This window comes from Poecilia reticulata, chromosome 12, assembly GCF_904066995.2.
Source record: "Poecilia reticulata chromosome 12, P_reticulata-male-v2, whole genome shotgun sequence".
Lineage (NCBI taxonomy): Eukaryota > Metazoa > Chordata > Actinopteri > Cyprinodontiformes > Poeciliidae > Poecilia > Poecilia reticulata.
The window spans coordinates 385,094-401,673 of NC_088841.1; the positions used below are offsets into that span (position 1 = coordinate 385,094).

The 16,580-nt window shown below is 41.1% G+C and overlaps 1 protein-coding gene and 1 long non-coding RNA gene across 4 annotated transcripts in view; one reads left to right on the plus strand and one right to left on the minus strand.

Annotated features, from left to right (window-relative positions):
• The window catches only part of lmnb1 (lamin B1), an 85,040-nt gene that overhangs the window by 21,532 nt on the left and 46,928 nt on the right, over positions 1–16,580 (plus strand). For all 3 annotated transcript variants that reach the window (XM_081613848.1, XM_081613847.1, XM_008423812.3), the window contains exons 6-7: positions 5,742–5,962; positions 6,056–6,284. In XM_081613848.1, coding sequence (XP_081469974.1) covers positions 5,742–5,962; positions 6,056–6,284 — 450 coding nt within the window. The remainder of the gene's footprint in view (positions 1–5,741; positions 5,963–6,055; positions 6,285–16,580) is intronic.
• Positions 1–16,580, minus strand: part of LOC103473512 (uncharacterized) — a 73,989-nt gene that overhangs the window by 7,916 nt on the left and 49,493 nt on the right. The window lies entirely within an intron of this gene.

Genomic DNA, 16,580 nt, shown 5'->3' on the forward strand with positions numbered 1-16,580 from the left:
AGGCCTCCTCCCGGTGGGACGTGCCCGGAACACCTCACCAGGGAGGCGTCCAGGAGGCATCCTTACCAGATGCCAGAGCCACCTCAACTGGCTCCTCTCAACGTGGAGGAGCAGCGGCTCTACTCTGAGTCCCTCCCGGATGACCGAGCTTCTCACCCTATCTCTAAGGGAGAGCCCAGCCACCCTGCGGAGGAAACCCATTTCGGCCGCTTGTACCCGTGATCTCGTTCTTTCGGTCATGACCCAAAGCTCATGACCATAGATGAGGGTGGGAACGTAGATCGACCGGTAAATCGAGAGCTTCGCTTTTTGGCTCAGCTCTCTCTTCACCACGACGGACCGGTACAGCGCCCGCTTCACAGTAGACGCTGCCCCAATCCGCCTGTCGATCTCCCGCTCCCTTCTTCCCTCATTCGTGAACAAGATCCCCAGATACTTAAACTCCTCCACTTGAGGCAGGACGACCCCCCTGACCCGGAGAAGGCACTCTACCCTTTTCCGGCTCAAGACCATGGCCTCGGATTTGGAGGCACTGAGCCTCATCCCGGCCGCTTCACACTCGGCTGCGAACCGCTCCAGTGAGAGCTGCAGATCACGTTCCGATGAAGCCAACAGGACCACATCATCCGCAAAAAGCAGAGATGCGATCCTAAGGCCACCAAAACGGATCCCCTCAACACCTCGATTGAATTCTCTTGCTAAATTTCTATTCACAAATTCTGCTTTCTAAAATTCACCTCTTTAAATTTCTTAAGTGAAATAGTTTTAAGAAAGTGCTTAGACATTGCAAGAATACAAAAAGCCTAATCTTTATAGTAATAGCAGTCTAATTTAAGATTTGAAATTCCTCTTGCATTTGTAACACTTTCTTTCTCAGTTCGACTATTTTTTTTCTGCTCAGTTTATTATATCAAACTTTTTTGTTTCTCTTGTGTGCTTTATACTATTTTCTTTGCATTTTCAATAAAGACAAACATTTTCAGAATTCTGTCTTTTAATTCAAAATGTCATATGCAGCAATGAATTGTGGGTCTGCTGAAGTCTTAGGCTTAGCAGATGTATGGAAATAGGACCCAAAAGGAGCAGGACGAATCCCGGATGCCGAGAATTGGGAGTCATTACGCCCTCAAACCCTTCAACGTGATATTGGGACCAGACCTTTCAGTGTCTAAAGATTCAATTCAGATGCTTAGGGTAACGATTTGATCCAGAAAAAAAAATTGATTTGGAAACCAATTTTTCTATTCAAACGGTCTAGAGATTCTGCTTAAATTATACTATTGATGAGAGGAAAAAACAGTGTTTCTAACTTTGCAACCTTTTTGCTGCATTTAGTACAGAAACAAATTGGTGCAGGCCAAAATAGGTTTGATTTTTTACAATAGCGGTTATCTGTCAGAAAACTGAAATCGGTGCACCCTCTACTTTCTTTTAATAATAATAATCAGTCTTTAGAACAATTGATGCTTGAATATGTCTACATATTTGACAGAACATTCCTAAGGAAAAATGGATTGAAAATGTTTTCATTTTACGTGATGTGTATTTGTCTTTGTCTTAAATAAATCTCTTTATATACTGTATTCTTCTCCCTTTCCCATTAACTATCATATAACTATCAAATATCCATACCAAGCTCAGTATTGCATAGCTGAGAAGGGAGGCATTTTCCCTCAGACATCCAAACAAGTTCAACACCTTTTATTCAATGATGACTGGATTTTCTCTTCCAAGGCAGATGCAGGGCATGAACGTCTTATGCTATTTCTGCTTGCATCTTTGCTATAAGTACCATGCGGCTGTGTGTCTGTGCGCTTTCTGTCAGCTTGTTCGCCTGCTGGTGAGGGCAGCTGATTCAGTGCATGAAAAATAATACTGAAGAAATATAAAAAATAAAATCTAAATACATAAATACGTGATAAGTTTCTTATTATTGTTATGGTTATTTAAAATATATTTCTTAGTACTGGATGTGGTCTCAACAGTTTTTGTACATATGTTTTGGCAGTGCTGTGGCATTTTAAACGGTGTCTGTTCTTGCCACAGTACCTTGTATTAATTACTGCTCGAAATGTCTTGCCATATAGGTTTATTCCTCTGTATTTAGTTTGAATTTATTCTTTTTTTAAATTGAAATTTTATCGATTTTCTGAATATTATCACACATAAAGAATAAACAAAAACAAAAAAGGCTGGTGCAGAGAAAATGCTAAGTTTAACGCGTGGAGAAGAGATATTCACAAAGACATACATGAATAAGACTAGAATTAGGCTTGTTTAAAAGCACTAAAACAAATGATAAACACACTATTTTAAATTCTGCAGTATAAATTGTTTGAGAACCTATATAGCACCTGTTAGACTCCATTATATGTCCAGATACTTGCATATGACTCTTATTTGAAAAAGGAACTCTTCTCCATTGTCTTTGGCAGTGTTTCTCAACTGCTTTTGGGCCAGCGCCCCCTATCCATTATCCAGGTCCCTTACCGCCCCTCTTCAAATGAGATGAGCTGCTACTTGTGTTGATATTATGAATAGTGTTGTTTCTGAATTTATCTTTAAAAAATTATTTCCTGAAGCACATCGCTGAATGACAGATATGCCTAACTTCAGCCAATCAGAACGGCTAGACATTTCAGTTCAAACTTTATTCAACTATACTAAACAGGAACCAATCAGAAACATCCAGCAATCTACCATTCAAGTATTAATTAAACAACCAATCAGAAATGCCAAGCAATGAACAGAATCATTGTTCCAACGGAAAAGAATCTGCCACTTAAGAACAGAGAACAAAGTAGGATTTTAAGGCAGATTTTCAAAGGCAATTCATTTGAAAAACTAATGGGAACCCTGCACCTGGTGTTTTTCTGCCAGTTTCTTGGTTGCGGGCTGCAGACAAGTAAGTTTCAGCCATAGTGCACCAGAAGCTGCCAAGTCCAAACGATTTCGATACTTAGACTGCATGTGGAGGACCTGGTTGAATGCCTGCTCCACGAGATATGTGGTTGGGAAAGCAACAAGAAGCAGCCTAGCCTTCTCCCAAAAAGCTTGATAACGTGTGGCATATTTAGTCCACATGCTGCCCCAGCCCAACGTACAAAAAATGGCTTGGACATCAACAAGATGCTCCTGGATGGCAATCTTACAGTCGACTGAACCACCCAGACAAGAACTTCAAGATCCAGAAGGTCCCTGAAGCGCATTGCCAGATCATCCTGAACCATTTTCAGGTGTTCCACGTAAATGAGCTGTCAGTCATCGGTAAGCTCCTCAGACACCTGTAATGATTAGGCTATTATTATTATTATTATTATTATTATTATTATTATTATTAGCAATGCAATAATTCATTGAAATTAAATAAGTGTAATTAATTATGATAACCACCTTTGTCAACTGTGGGAAATGAGACTGTGGATGACTGCTTTGCACTGGACAAGAATGCCATTTCCTTGGAGCTTTAATGTGACTGTTCATTTTTTCAAAGATGTCTGATGGGTACCTGATGTCACAGTGGGTGGAAGTCACCTGTTACCCCAGAGCTGCATCGACTGACTCCAAAAACTCCACAATGGAGTCGAACAGACTACAAAAACGAACAAGGCAGTTTCCCTTTGAGAGCCAGGGCACATTTGTGTGGAGAAGATGCTGAACTGAAAAATCTCATCATTCTCCTGGCATAGCTCTCGGAATTGTCTGTCATTTAGGGCGTGGGCTTTTATTTTGTTAACTGCCTTGGCTGCGATACTGAGGGACTCATTGAGAGCTGGATTTTTACATTTGGCCACAAGATTGTGACAGTACAGGACACACTTTACTGTCAGCACCTTCAGGACCTGCTCCTTAAGAAGAGCAGTGAAGCCGCCTTACCTGCCAACCATCAAGGGAGCACGGTCAATGGGTCAATGCCAGAATATTTGTTATTGGGATGGACTTTTCCTGTAAAAAGCCATGAACACCATTGAAAATGGTCTGACCCTTTGTGTGTTTTTAGACATTTTGAAAATAAAAATTCTTCAGCCATGTCCTCACTGCTGGGGCCCTTAAAGCAGACGTAAGCCATCAACAGAGCATTGATGTCGGGAGTGGTCGTCTCATCCAGCTGAAGGGTAAACGGAAAATTCCTTAAGATGGCACACAGCTGCTCCTCTTTATGCACACCCATTTCATTCATTCTGTGTGCCACAGTGTCATTGCCGAGTGATAAGGATTTCTGCACCTGCGTGGGGTAAATGGTAAACACAGCGGAAGTTGTGTTTATTGGAAAAGGTATAAACCCATAATCAAGGTATTCAATCGAGTACTGACGACATTTCGTCTTGTTCTGTGCCATTTTCAAATACGCTTCTTGCTAGTCTCGCAAAAACAACTGAAAATGTCGCGCAAAAATATGACATATCACTTTTGTGCGGGCCACATATAGTTACTTATATGGCAGACTTAATAACAGGCTTTTTGTTCATGGAGTTTGCTTTGACATTGCTTTGTGCCGTTTTAGATTAAATAAACCTCTTACGTGTTCCATGATTTGTGTTTTCGCATTATATTTTTTTCATAGATGTATCAAAGATTGTAACTGACGTTGAGACTTTAAAGTTCACAACAATACAGATTCATTGAGCTACAAAGAAAAGTCGCAGTGGTCAGCTAATATTGGGCCAGCGTTGCACCGACAAGAGGGGCAGGAATTACTGTCGATGTCTTATTTATATGTTTGTGTTTAGTTTAACTGCACATTTTAGACTGGTGAAATGCAATTTCAAACTTCTGTGTTAACCTTGTTACATAGATCTTTGACAATAAAGTACACTTGACTTGAATATTGCTGCCAGCGCCCTCAGTCATCCTCTCAAAACCCTAATCTGGTGGACCAAAGCAGTGGTGTGGGGACAATCATTTCATCTTGAATGTGAAAAAAAAAGATAATTGTGGATTTCAGGAGAAACAGGGTTAGATCAAACCATATTTTCATCATGGGAGGAGAAGTGGAGGTGGTTGAACAATTTAAATACCTCAGTGTTGATGTGGTCAACAATGAAGCAGTCTATGAGAAGGGACAGAGCAGACTGGACTTCTTGAAGAAGCTAAGATCTTTCGAGGTTTGCAGTGGAGGCATCTTCAAATTCGCTGCAATAGAGACTGCTACTTGGAGTTCTTTCTTGCCCACAACCATCAGCATCTACTCTTAACTCTTTGAAGAACTTAAAATAATACTGCAAATATTTATTATTCCCTATTTTTTAATTTAAATCTGTTTTTGTATGTATTGCATTTCCTGACAATATAAGGCCATAACTGGTTAAAAGCATAATTTTTGTGTAAATTTAAGTGAATTGATCAAAAAATAATTACATTTTACATATATTTTTGTTGACTAATTTGACTGTAGTTAGTCAAAGATGTATTATAATTAGTGGACTAAAACTAGACAAAAAATTCTGACTTATGACTAAAACTAAATGATTCATTTAATTTTATTCATAAGCCATACGTTTTTTTAAACAGACTAAAACTGTCATTTAGTTTTGTGACAACTAAATGACATTTTAGTAAAAAGACTGAAACTGAAAATATTTGCTGTCAAAATCAACACTGATTTGTACAAGAAGCATTGGATCCTATGTGAGGATAAGGACAGTTGTCCTATCCAACTGTCCTTGGATAGGACAGGAAACATCCTGTGCTTGGATAAAAAGTGTTTGCCCTGGTCTAATACTGGTAATCTACCCCTTTAGACGCGTGGCTCGAGGGATCGTATAGCAGAACTTGAGGCAGCTTTAGCACAGGAGAGAGACACAAGCCGTAAACTACTGGGAGACAAAGACCGTGAAATGGCAGAAATCCAAGCCAAAATGCAGCAGCAGCTGAATGACTATGAACAACTGCTGGATGTGAAACTGGCCCTGGACATGGAGATCAATGCCTACCGGAAGCTTCTGGAGGGAGAGGAGGAAAGGTGGTAAACTATAAAGTTATGATGGCTTTGTGATGTTCACTTTTTTTTCACACGGACACATCTACATCTAAATGGTGTTTCTCTGTCCCCCAGGCTGAAGCTGTCTCCCAGTCCTTCATCCCGTGTCACAGTGTCTCGAGCATCATCCAGCAGTCGCAGTGTGCGGACAACTCAAGGAAAGAGGAAACGCATTGATGTGGAGGAACAGGAAGCCAGCAGTTCGGTTTCCATTGCTCACTCTGCTTCGGCTACAGGACCCATTTGCATCGATGAGATTGACACTGACGGCAAGTTTGTGTGCCTCCTCAACAATGGAGATGAGGTGAGCTCCAGAGACCTTTAATGAATCTTTGATTCTTATACTGAACAGCTTTACATGGAAGAACCTGGTCCTTCAGTCGGTGGGTAGCTGGTTTGTTTCCCGCCACGCCCACCTCCGCTGTCATGATTTTTGGACAAAACACTTCACCCACCTTGCTTTCTGGTGGTGGTCAGAAGGTCCAACAAGTGGCACTGCTGCATGGCAGCAGCTTCTCAGATTGCCCCAGAGAAACTGTGCCTAGTATCCAGTGGCTTGCTACCATTGGTGTGTGAATGGCTGAATCTAGTGTGAAGTGGTTTTGGTCCTCTGGACTAAATAAAGCGGTATACAAGTACAGGCCATTTACCATTTTACCACATTAAAGTCTAAATATACTGTCATAGTGCCAATGACGGTATGTTTATTACCGTCATTGGCTTTTCTTTTTTTTTTTTTTTTGTCGAGACTTGGCAGGATAGTCTTGGCAAAACACATTCTTGTTGCCAGTGACTCTTTACCAGTGTTCTAAAAGGTTCCCATTCTTCAGCTGAAGCTGAACAGTTGACAGGTGGTCATGTGATTACGAAACATCTTTGCACACACCCTTAACACACAGTGCAGACCGGCTGAGGACACCCTTCCTGCTTTAGCATTCATCATGCATTCCTTTATGTTCCTTCATTCTCAATTTTGCTTTAAAGGAAAACTGGAAAATGTTTATAAACTAACATGACATAACATTTACAGAAATCGAACCAGGCCAGTTGAATAATTCTGGTTTGAACATATTTACAGACAAAGTTTTTTGTTGTTGTTTTTTTTCCATCTTAAATGCATGTATTCATTTTTTTGTTCACGTTTGGTTTAATTACTGGCTGTTCTATCAGTAAATGGCATGTTTCAGTGTCTTATATTATATACTCAGTTACAGGCACGTGCAGAGGGGGGTGGGGGAGGGGGGGGGGGTGCTTGAGCACCTGCCCCTTTTGCTCCTTGCCCCAAAGTGCCCTTTTGGTCAAATTTTTTATTTTTATTTTTTGGTATTTTCTAAACCCTCTTCTGACACATAATAACATGTACTAAAATAATTAGTTTTTTGTTTGGGGGGGGGGGTTGTACAACATAATAAGCCCCCCGGTCACCTTGTTACCTTTGACCTTTTGCCTGTGACGCAGAACGCAATTGCCTCTCGCGCAGTGAGTTAAGGCGGCTAACTGGAGCTCAACGTAGCGAACGTTCCAGATTACAGATCAGTTTTTGGTGAATTAAAAAAAAAAAACATTTTTGGTGAATAAAGTGGAGTAGACTTGTTACTTGTCAGATGACGGAAAACGTTGAAGTATCGTTTCTGCTTCAGCTCGGAGTTGCGGTTTAAGCAGAGAGGTAATGAAATACAACAGACACTGACAGGCCTCTGCGTCTGCCTTTCTCTGAAGAACTACTGAGGGGAGGAGACAGCCAGGTGAGGAAAAACTGTTCTTATCTGTCGATTCAGTATTATCATACAGACATTAGGCTGTTGTTGTTGTTGTGCTATTAGCTAGCTGATAGATAACGACTTTGCTAGCAAAGCTAGATAACTAAAAGGCTTCTTCCCTGTATCTTTAATGATAGCAGTCATTCTTCAGTATCGCTTATGCAATAGGGGCACATCACCCATCCAAAACCGGTCATCTCCATAATGGAAATATGTCTTCTAATTTCCTTTGCCGCATAATGTACATGGCAGTTATTCCGACGTTAGGTAAATGTATCTTGAAGGAGAATAGCACTTAAATAAAAGACCAACAAGGATATTCATTTAGAATTAAAATAACTCACCCTGAACAACCATGATAGATGTATGTAATAAAAGTGTCATTAATGAAGGGGGGAAAAACTCAACCTAGACTTTAAGTACGTTAAGGGTCTGGTTCGCAGAGTATGACGTTTTTTTGCCCCAATTATTCAATGAAAAAAAAAATTAACCTCAGTTAAGTAAAATAAAATTGTTATCAAAACTTTTGGAATTGTAATGATTTCTTTTTAAAAACAAATTGTTTTGTTTAAATAACTTTTTTCTAAATTAACTCATTTTTGTCTTGTGAACTTAAAAAGTTGTTGCCAAACATAAACTTTTATTTGCACACATAAATATAAGAAATATTTTGTTGCGATTTTGGGCCCAGCCCACGACGTCATGTGAGAAAAAAGTTTTTTAAGCAAAACTCAGTAGGTTTTTCTCATGGTGACATGCATTAACAATTAAATTCTTGATTTTGTTTTTTTCGTTTTTCTGCAGTTCCGCAGCTCTGCTTTCCTGAATGGACCGTCTTCATCTCCACTGCAAGTGTAGCAAACAGTCAGCTCTTTTTATATAGATTTACAGTACACTATAAAGCTGCATTGAGCCCTTGTTTACATTTTTAATAGTGTAATTCTGTAAAGACAAAATATGTCTGGTGGTCCAGCTCTGATTTACATGTCTTGCTAAATTGCGGGTTTGAGTATTGCAATACTTCCTTATAACAAAATAGACCTGCAGAAAAAATTACTAATAAAATCTCTTACATATACATAGTTGTATGCTTTATATAGAGATTTTCCTTAGCTTTGATTGTATATCTCTCAATTTTGTTAATTGTCATTGTTTATTAAACTGAAAGCTGAGAGGCTGTTAATATTCTGTCCTAGAATGCGGTTAGATGTGCCCTTTTTTTTTTTTGAGCACCTGCCCCTTTATTGGTCTCCGCACGGCCCTGCTCAGTTAATTATTCCATTACTAAATTAGTTGATCATTTTAATTATCAGTCACAATTAACTCCATTAAATATTTCAGTCTTAGTTCATACTGGTATGGTTTTATATGATTTATTTCTGACATTTCTTCTTATACAAAAAAATCACCCCACATTGACATTTAGTGACAGAAACACTAAAAATAAGTTTTAGGTCAGACGTGGGGCCAGTGCAATGTTATGCGGAAATGTTTCACTAAATGATAATCATGTAATAACATTTTCAGTTTTAATTTCAGTTTTCTTTTAATGAAATAGTCAGAGAGAGCACCACACCTTTCTGCACACAGCCTCTTCTGTGGATAATCACATTTCAATTTTCATTCAGGAGTTTTTTAGTCATTTGACAATCTCTGTAGGTATTTTGTGAAGAATCGTACAAATGTATGCAATCCCTCACAGCATCTGATAAACGCTTAAAAGTATTCAATTTGCAGATGCAACAAACAGATAATGGAAGCTGACTAGTTGAAACGAAATATCAACATTGCTGCCTTAGGACATTCCGGCATAAAACAGAGCAACAAACTTCTAATCAATCAGTCAACACATTGCACAAAGCTCTGCATTCTACCTATGTCTAGTGTCGAGAAGGGGAGGAAGAAGCTTCCCTACGCAATTAATTCAATGATGGCCAGTTTTGACACTTCAGATGAAGTATGAGGGAACCTTAAGACCAATAGACACAGCATCCATTATAGTATTCCAGCCGACAGAAAACGGGGTTGGATGATGCACTGTTATGGACCGAGCAATAAAAGGAGAGTCAGGCACAGGTTTAAATTCAAAAACAATTGTTTATTTAACCCAATAAGAAACTTGGGTAAATAATAGTGTTGTACTGGGTGCCTTTGTTTCCTTCTAGCTGGTGTGCCTGTGTGGCTATCGATTGTATCGACTGCACCACCCACTGGATGTAGAGAGAAACGACGTCGGCTTCCTGCTTTGTATACACTAAACATCCGCCAGCAGAGTGTGCTACTGATCACTAACAGCTACTGATATTAGGCAGAATTTTGTTCACCCAACTAAAGACAGCATAGTCACGACATATCTATCTATCTATCTATCTATCTATCTATCTATCTATCTATCTATCTATCTATCTATCTATCTATCTATCTATCTATCTATCTATCTATCTATCTATACACACACATATACATATGTGTATACAGTGAGCCCTCGCTATAACGCGGTTCACCTTTCGCGGTCTCGCTGCTTCGCGGATTTTTTTTAGCTGTTTTTTTCACAGTGCATTGTGTCTGCGTCCTGATTGGCTTAACAGTCTCCAAGCTCCTGCTCTACCTGTGTGCCAATAAAGTTACGGTATTTAAATATAAGCAATACAGATTGGCCATTCAGGAGATAAAAGCTGAAAACTTTGAATGCCTGCTGGAAAAAACTGTGGCCAGAGGCAGCGCAAAACCGACCGGAGGCTCGCTTGACGAGATCCATCGCTCTGACGTAGATACTGCTGTGAATCTCGCAGGGCACCTTGGAGGAGACGCTTTAATGACATGACTCCGGATCACATTGAGGCCTGATTGATGAACACGCACCAGTGTTGTAGTACTCGAGATCGGTCTTGGTCTCAATACCGGTCTCGAGACCATTATTTGATGGTCTCGGTCTCGTCTCGGACTCGACCGCATTTGGTCTCGGTCTTGTCTCGGCCTCGGGCTCTGAGGACTCTAACGTGACTTGCCAATTACGTGTTTCTGTTACTCCCTCCTCCCCCTTCTCACCTTTGACTCGCACGCGGCGCTCCAAGACATGCACAGTGGTTTTCTCTCAGCGGCAGAAGATCTGTCTAATCGTCAGTAATAGAATAGCGCTGCATAAATCATAAGAAATCCGATGACCACAGCTAACTCAGCAGCGCTTCGCTTTCACAGACGGTGGGGACAATGTCTAACTTTTTTCGTCACTTAGAAAAGTATCTCAAAGAAAGGTAAGCTCCGTTGACGTGATGTTAGCAAAGCTAGCTGTTTAGAGACACATAAGCAGTGTGATGAAAAAAAGGTGTCACTCACTGCTCTGAATTATTGTGCGGAGGTGTTGACTGACTTGTCGCACATATGAGACAACGCTGTGTCCAAAAGTCTGCAATGTATTGATGCGACATTCAGGAGCAGTACGATTCTTCTGCACGGGTCTTCGCTTATTAGATAGGACTGGAGTGTCAATGAGAGCCTATTAGATACGCTGTCAGAATAGCATACATCAGAGGTTCCCAAACTGTGGGGCGTGCCGCCATTGCAGGGGGGGCGCGGGAAGCTGTCTGGATGAAAAAGACAAAAAAACACGAACGCTGTATGGGCTGGGTTTTTACCTTAGAACGGCCAAATCTCTGTTATTCCTCTGTCGATTTGATACAGTAGGGCTTTCCACACTTTCCATATCTGTGTCTTCTGTCACTTTTATCAGCAGTTAAAACTGCTTAATCCGTTAACATGTGGTAATCTGTTTTTCTGAGCCGCCTTTAAACGCAACATGAGCGCTACGACGCTGGGTTTACACCTGTAAACACCTGTCCATCCAGTTTATACTATTCAGTATAAACTGGTCTCCTTCGCGGCGGCGAAGGAGACCTGCTGGTGCTGTGCAGAGCTGCACATGTGTGTTAGAATCATGGCAGCAAACCAGCAAAACGCAAAGAACTTTTCACAGTTTCCCCCCCAAACTAACAGACTGTTTAGTAAAGCTGTTTGATGCAGGTAAATTTAGCTAAAAGATGACTAGCTAGCTACTATCAATACATCACCTTAAGCTTGTTAACAAGTAGCTTATAGGCTAAGTTGAGAGCCGGGCTGAGTATAGCAGGGAGTCTCTCCGAAATAGTTTGGAAACCACTGGGGGGGCCCAGGAGAAAAAGTTTGGGAACCACTGATGTAAGGGAAATGACATACCATACCATACCATACCAACTTTATTTATAAAGCACTTTAAAACAACCACAGCTGATACAAAGTGCTGTACATTAAAACACAGCATAATAAAAAAAATAAAAACCTCTTACAGTTTAAAAACAAAAAACATACACTCTAAAACTAGATCCCGCAGGAGTTGAAAGCCAAGTAAAATAAATGGGTTTTAAGACGAACTTTAAAAGTGGACAGTGAAGGGGCCTCTCTGACCTGCAAAGGCAAGTCATTCCATAACTTAGGACCTATGACAGAGAAAGCCCTGTCCCCTCTGAGCTTCCTCCTGGATCTTGGTACCTCCAAGAGCAGCTGATCTGCTGACCTGAGAGACCGATAAGGTACGTAGGGGTGAAGAAGCTCAGAGAGGTCAGCCGGGGCAAGATTATGCAGTGATTTAAAACCAAACAAAAGAATTTTAAAATGAATCCTAAAATATACAGGCAGCCAGTGAAGTGAGGCCAGGACAGGGGTCACATGCTCCCTCTTCCGAGTTCCTGTCAAAAGTCTAGCAGCTGCATTCTGAACCAGCTGCAGACGTGAGAGCAGCGACTGACTGACTCCCAGATAAAGTGCGTTACAGTAATCCAGTCGAGTCGAGATAAAAGCGTGGATCACTGTTTCAAAATGTTGCCTGGAAAGAAAAGATTTCACTGATGCCAATCGCCTTAAATGATAAAAGCTGGACTTAACCACGGCTCTGATTTGGCTGTCCAATTTGAAATCACTGTCCACCTTAAAACCAAGGTCCGTAATAACATGTTTAAAATATACCTCCAAAGGTCCAAGGTCAACAGAGGAGGACTCAGAGGAGCCACTGGGTCCAAACACAATCACCTCTGTTTTGTTTTCATTACAATTTAAAAAGTTCAAGGCCAACCAAGATTTAATATCACCAACACATGCCAGGAGATGTTGGATAGAGTGGACATCCTTCTGCTTCATGGGCAAATAAATCTGACAATCATCAGCATAACAATGAAAAGAAATCCCATGTTTCCTAAGGATAGAACCCAGAGGCAATAAATAAAGAGAGAAAAGCAGTGGGCCCAGAATTGAGCCCTGCGGGACACCATAAGTCATTGAAACAGCAGGTGATTCAGAGTCACTAATTTTCACTGAAAATGTTCTCTCCTCTAGGTAAGACTGGAACCATTTAAGAACAGTGCCATCAATACCAACGATGTGGTGTAATCGCGATATTAAAATATTGTGGTCTACTGTATCAAAGGCAGCAGTTAGGTCAAGTAAAATCAGAACAACATGGTTACCAGAATCACATGCAAGAAGGATGTCATTAAAAACTCTTATTAAAGCAGATTCTGTGCTATGAAGAGTTTTAAAACCTGACTGGAAAACCTCCAGAATGCCATTGTCATCTAAAAACTGTTTCAGCTGACAGTACACAATTTTTTCTAAAACCTTGGAAAGAAAAGGCAGCTTCGAAATAGGCCGATAATTAGCCAGAACAGTAGGATCAAGGCCAGGTTTTTTAAGCAGTGGCTGCACTACTGCATGTTTAAAACTAGAGGGCACCACACCTGAGGACAGACTGCTATTTATAATTGCAAGAACAGGCTGCACTATGCTAGATAAAATATCTTTAAAAAATTGTGGAGGGACAGGATCACGTGGGGAACCTGATGGCTTAATGTGGCCAACCACGTCCTCTAAAAGTGAGACAGTCACAGGCTCAAACTGATTGAAGGCAGCAGAGCAATGTACCGAAACAGAAGGGTCGGAGTCAGGAGCTGTGATAAGAGCCCTGGTACTACCAACCTTTTCAATAAAGAAATGCAGAAACTTAGCACACATGTCAGGAGAAGCTTCCAAACAGGCATTCTGTGGAATATTAAGGACAGAGTCAATGGTGTGAAATAAAACACGTGAGTTATGGCTGTTTGAGGAAATTATATTTGCCAAATATTCCCTTTTAGCCTCTTTAACCGTGCTCTGGTAGAGACGCCAACAGTCTTTTAAAATCTGAAGGGTAACCTGCAGTTTATCCTTTTTCCATCTGCGTTCAACACGACGACATTCCTGCCTTGCAGCACGAGTTCTGTCATTAAACCAAGGCTCAGGTTTAATCCTTGGCTGCCTGGTTTTTAATGGAGCAACCGAGTCCAGAATGGTTTGACAGGAAGAACAGAACCAGGACCAGAGCTCTTCTGTATCAGAGCTGAGGAAGTCAGATGATCCACAGAGCTGAAGAAAAGCGGTGGAGAATTGAGTGGCAGTGGAAGGGTTAATACTCCGACAGCGCCGAACATGAAAGAAGCACAAAGTTTCCAACCTAATAATAAATAAACATTGATCTAAAAACAGTTGTACTTTCAGTTCTACTGTTGTGGAAATTAACGCAAATATTCTATGAAAACAAAAAACTGCGAAAAACCTGCATTTTTATTGTATCTTTGTTTAAAAACATTAATAGATTATTGATCAATTTAGCCAGCATTATTAAGGAGTAAGGAGATCAAGGTTTCAAGAGAGATGGGGAAAAAAAGAAAAAATAATCCCAAAACCCTGCGGGAGAAACTGTTTAGTTTGATGAAACCAAATATGACGATCCACCCCTCCCCCTCAAAAACAGATCGTTCAATCACACAGCTGTTTGTGGGGTGGTGGGACAGAAAATGTTTGGAAACCACTCGGGGGGGCGCAGGACAAAAAGTTTGGGAACCACTGGCATACATGTATCTACTTCTTGCTTGTTGCTCCTTGGTCAGTGTTCATAGTTGAGCGTCAGGGCTTTGCCTCAATTGCTATGTTTAATGGTGCAGACAGTGGTGGTTTCTGACATGAGCAACATGGGTAAACACCCAGGGCGTTATCTTTTTAGGGATGGCACGAGACCATTGCAGATCGTAGCAGAGATGGAAGCAAAGCAGAACAAAGAGTTTGTTAAATTTAATATTGGTTAAATTTATTAAGTATTTAATATCTATGTGTTTTTATGGGAATATGGATCTTTGAGATCAATTTGAGAAGTAATTTTGATCATATTTCACATTTTATCATATCATGTAGAGCGCTGCGCTGGTCTTGGTCTTGACTCGGTCTCGACTTCCCTCTGTCTTGGTCTTGACTTGGTCTCGGACCCTAAAAGTCTTGGTCTTGTCTCGGTCTTGATACACTCTGGTCTTGGTCTTGTCTTGGTCTTGGGTTAGGTGGTCTTGAAGACAACACTGACACGCACATCGGCTGACCTGAAAGCAGGTTTTGTTCTTTGGTTTCTATGTAGAGTATTTAATTATGTTGTATAATAATTGTAAAAACTAAAGGTAACTACTTTGCAGATTTCACTTATCGCGGGTTATTTTTGGAACGCACCCCCCTCGAAAAACGAGCGGTCTGCTGCCTGCAACATCCTTCAGCATGACCGGTTTGGCAGTGGGTCAGTAATGGTGTGGGGTGGCATTTCTTTGGAGGGCTGCACAGCCCTCCATGTGCTCACCAGAAGTAGCCTGACTGCCATTAGGTACCGAGATGAGATCCTCAGCCCCTTGTGAGACCATATGCTGGTGCGGTTGGCCCTGGGTTCCTCCTAATGCAGGACAATGCTAGACCTCATGTGGCTGGAGTGTGTCAGCAGTTCCTGCAAGATGAAGGCATTGAAGCTATGGACTGGCCCGCCCGTTCCCCAGACCTGAATCCAATTGAGCACATCTGGGACATCATGTGTCGCTCCATCCACCAACGTCACGTTGCACCACAGACTGTCCAGGAGTTGGCGGATGCTTTAGTCCAGGTCTGGGAGGAGATCCCTCAGGAGACCATCCGCCACCTCATCAGGAGCATGCCCAGGCGTTGTAGGGAGGTCATACAGGCACGTGGAGGCCACACACAATACTTGGCCTCATTTTGACTTGTTTTAAGGACATTACATTAAAGTTGGATCAGCCTGTAGTGTGTTTTTTCACTTTAATTTTGTGTGTGGCTCCAAATCCAGGTCTCCATTGGTTAATAAATTCCATTGATGATTTTTGTGTGATTTTGTTGTCAGCACATTCAACTTTGTACAGAACAAAGTATTCAATGATAATATTTCATTAATTCAGATCTAGGATGTGTTATTTGAGTGTTCCCTTTATTTTTTTGAGCAGTGTATATATATGAGGGCTTAAAGAGCTCCGGCCGGGGGCCGTATTTCCGGCTTTTGACCAAACGGTCCACCTCAACCAAACTGTAGTCTCAGGCATAAACATAATATAAGAGTAGATCCTCACATTGGCTGCTCCGGCGCAGGAAATACGGCTGCCATCTAGGAGTGGTCGTCCCTCCTACTTTGCTGAACCAAAACAGCAGAAGATGCCTCAGCACTGAGGGATATTGTTCTGATCGATGGACTATTGATGTGAGGGCTCGACAAACAACATTTCACAAGTAAGATGGACATATTATTGTGTATATTTTGTGATTAGAATATTACTTTACTGTATTTATGTCCATTGGCATAAATGGACTGGCCCATATTAGCTGTAGTGCTTGGTGTAATACGGGGTTCAGCCCCGCTATGAAGGCTAACCGAGATTCCGTAAATCTAAAAAAATGAATTATTCTCTAACATTGACTTAGATTATCTGACACAAGAAACTACATTAGACATGAAACAA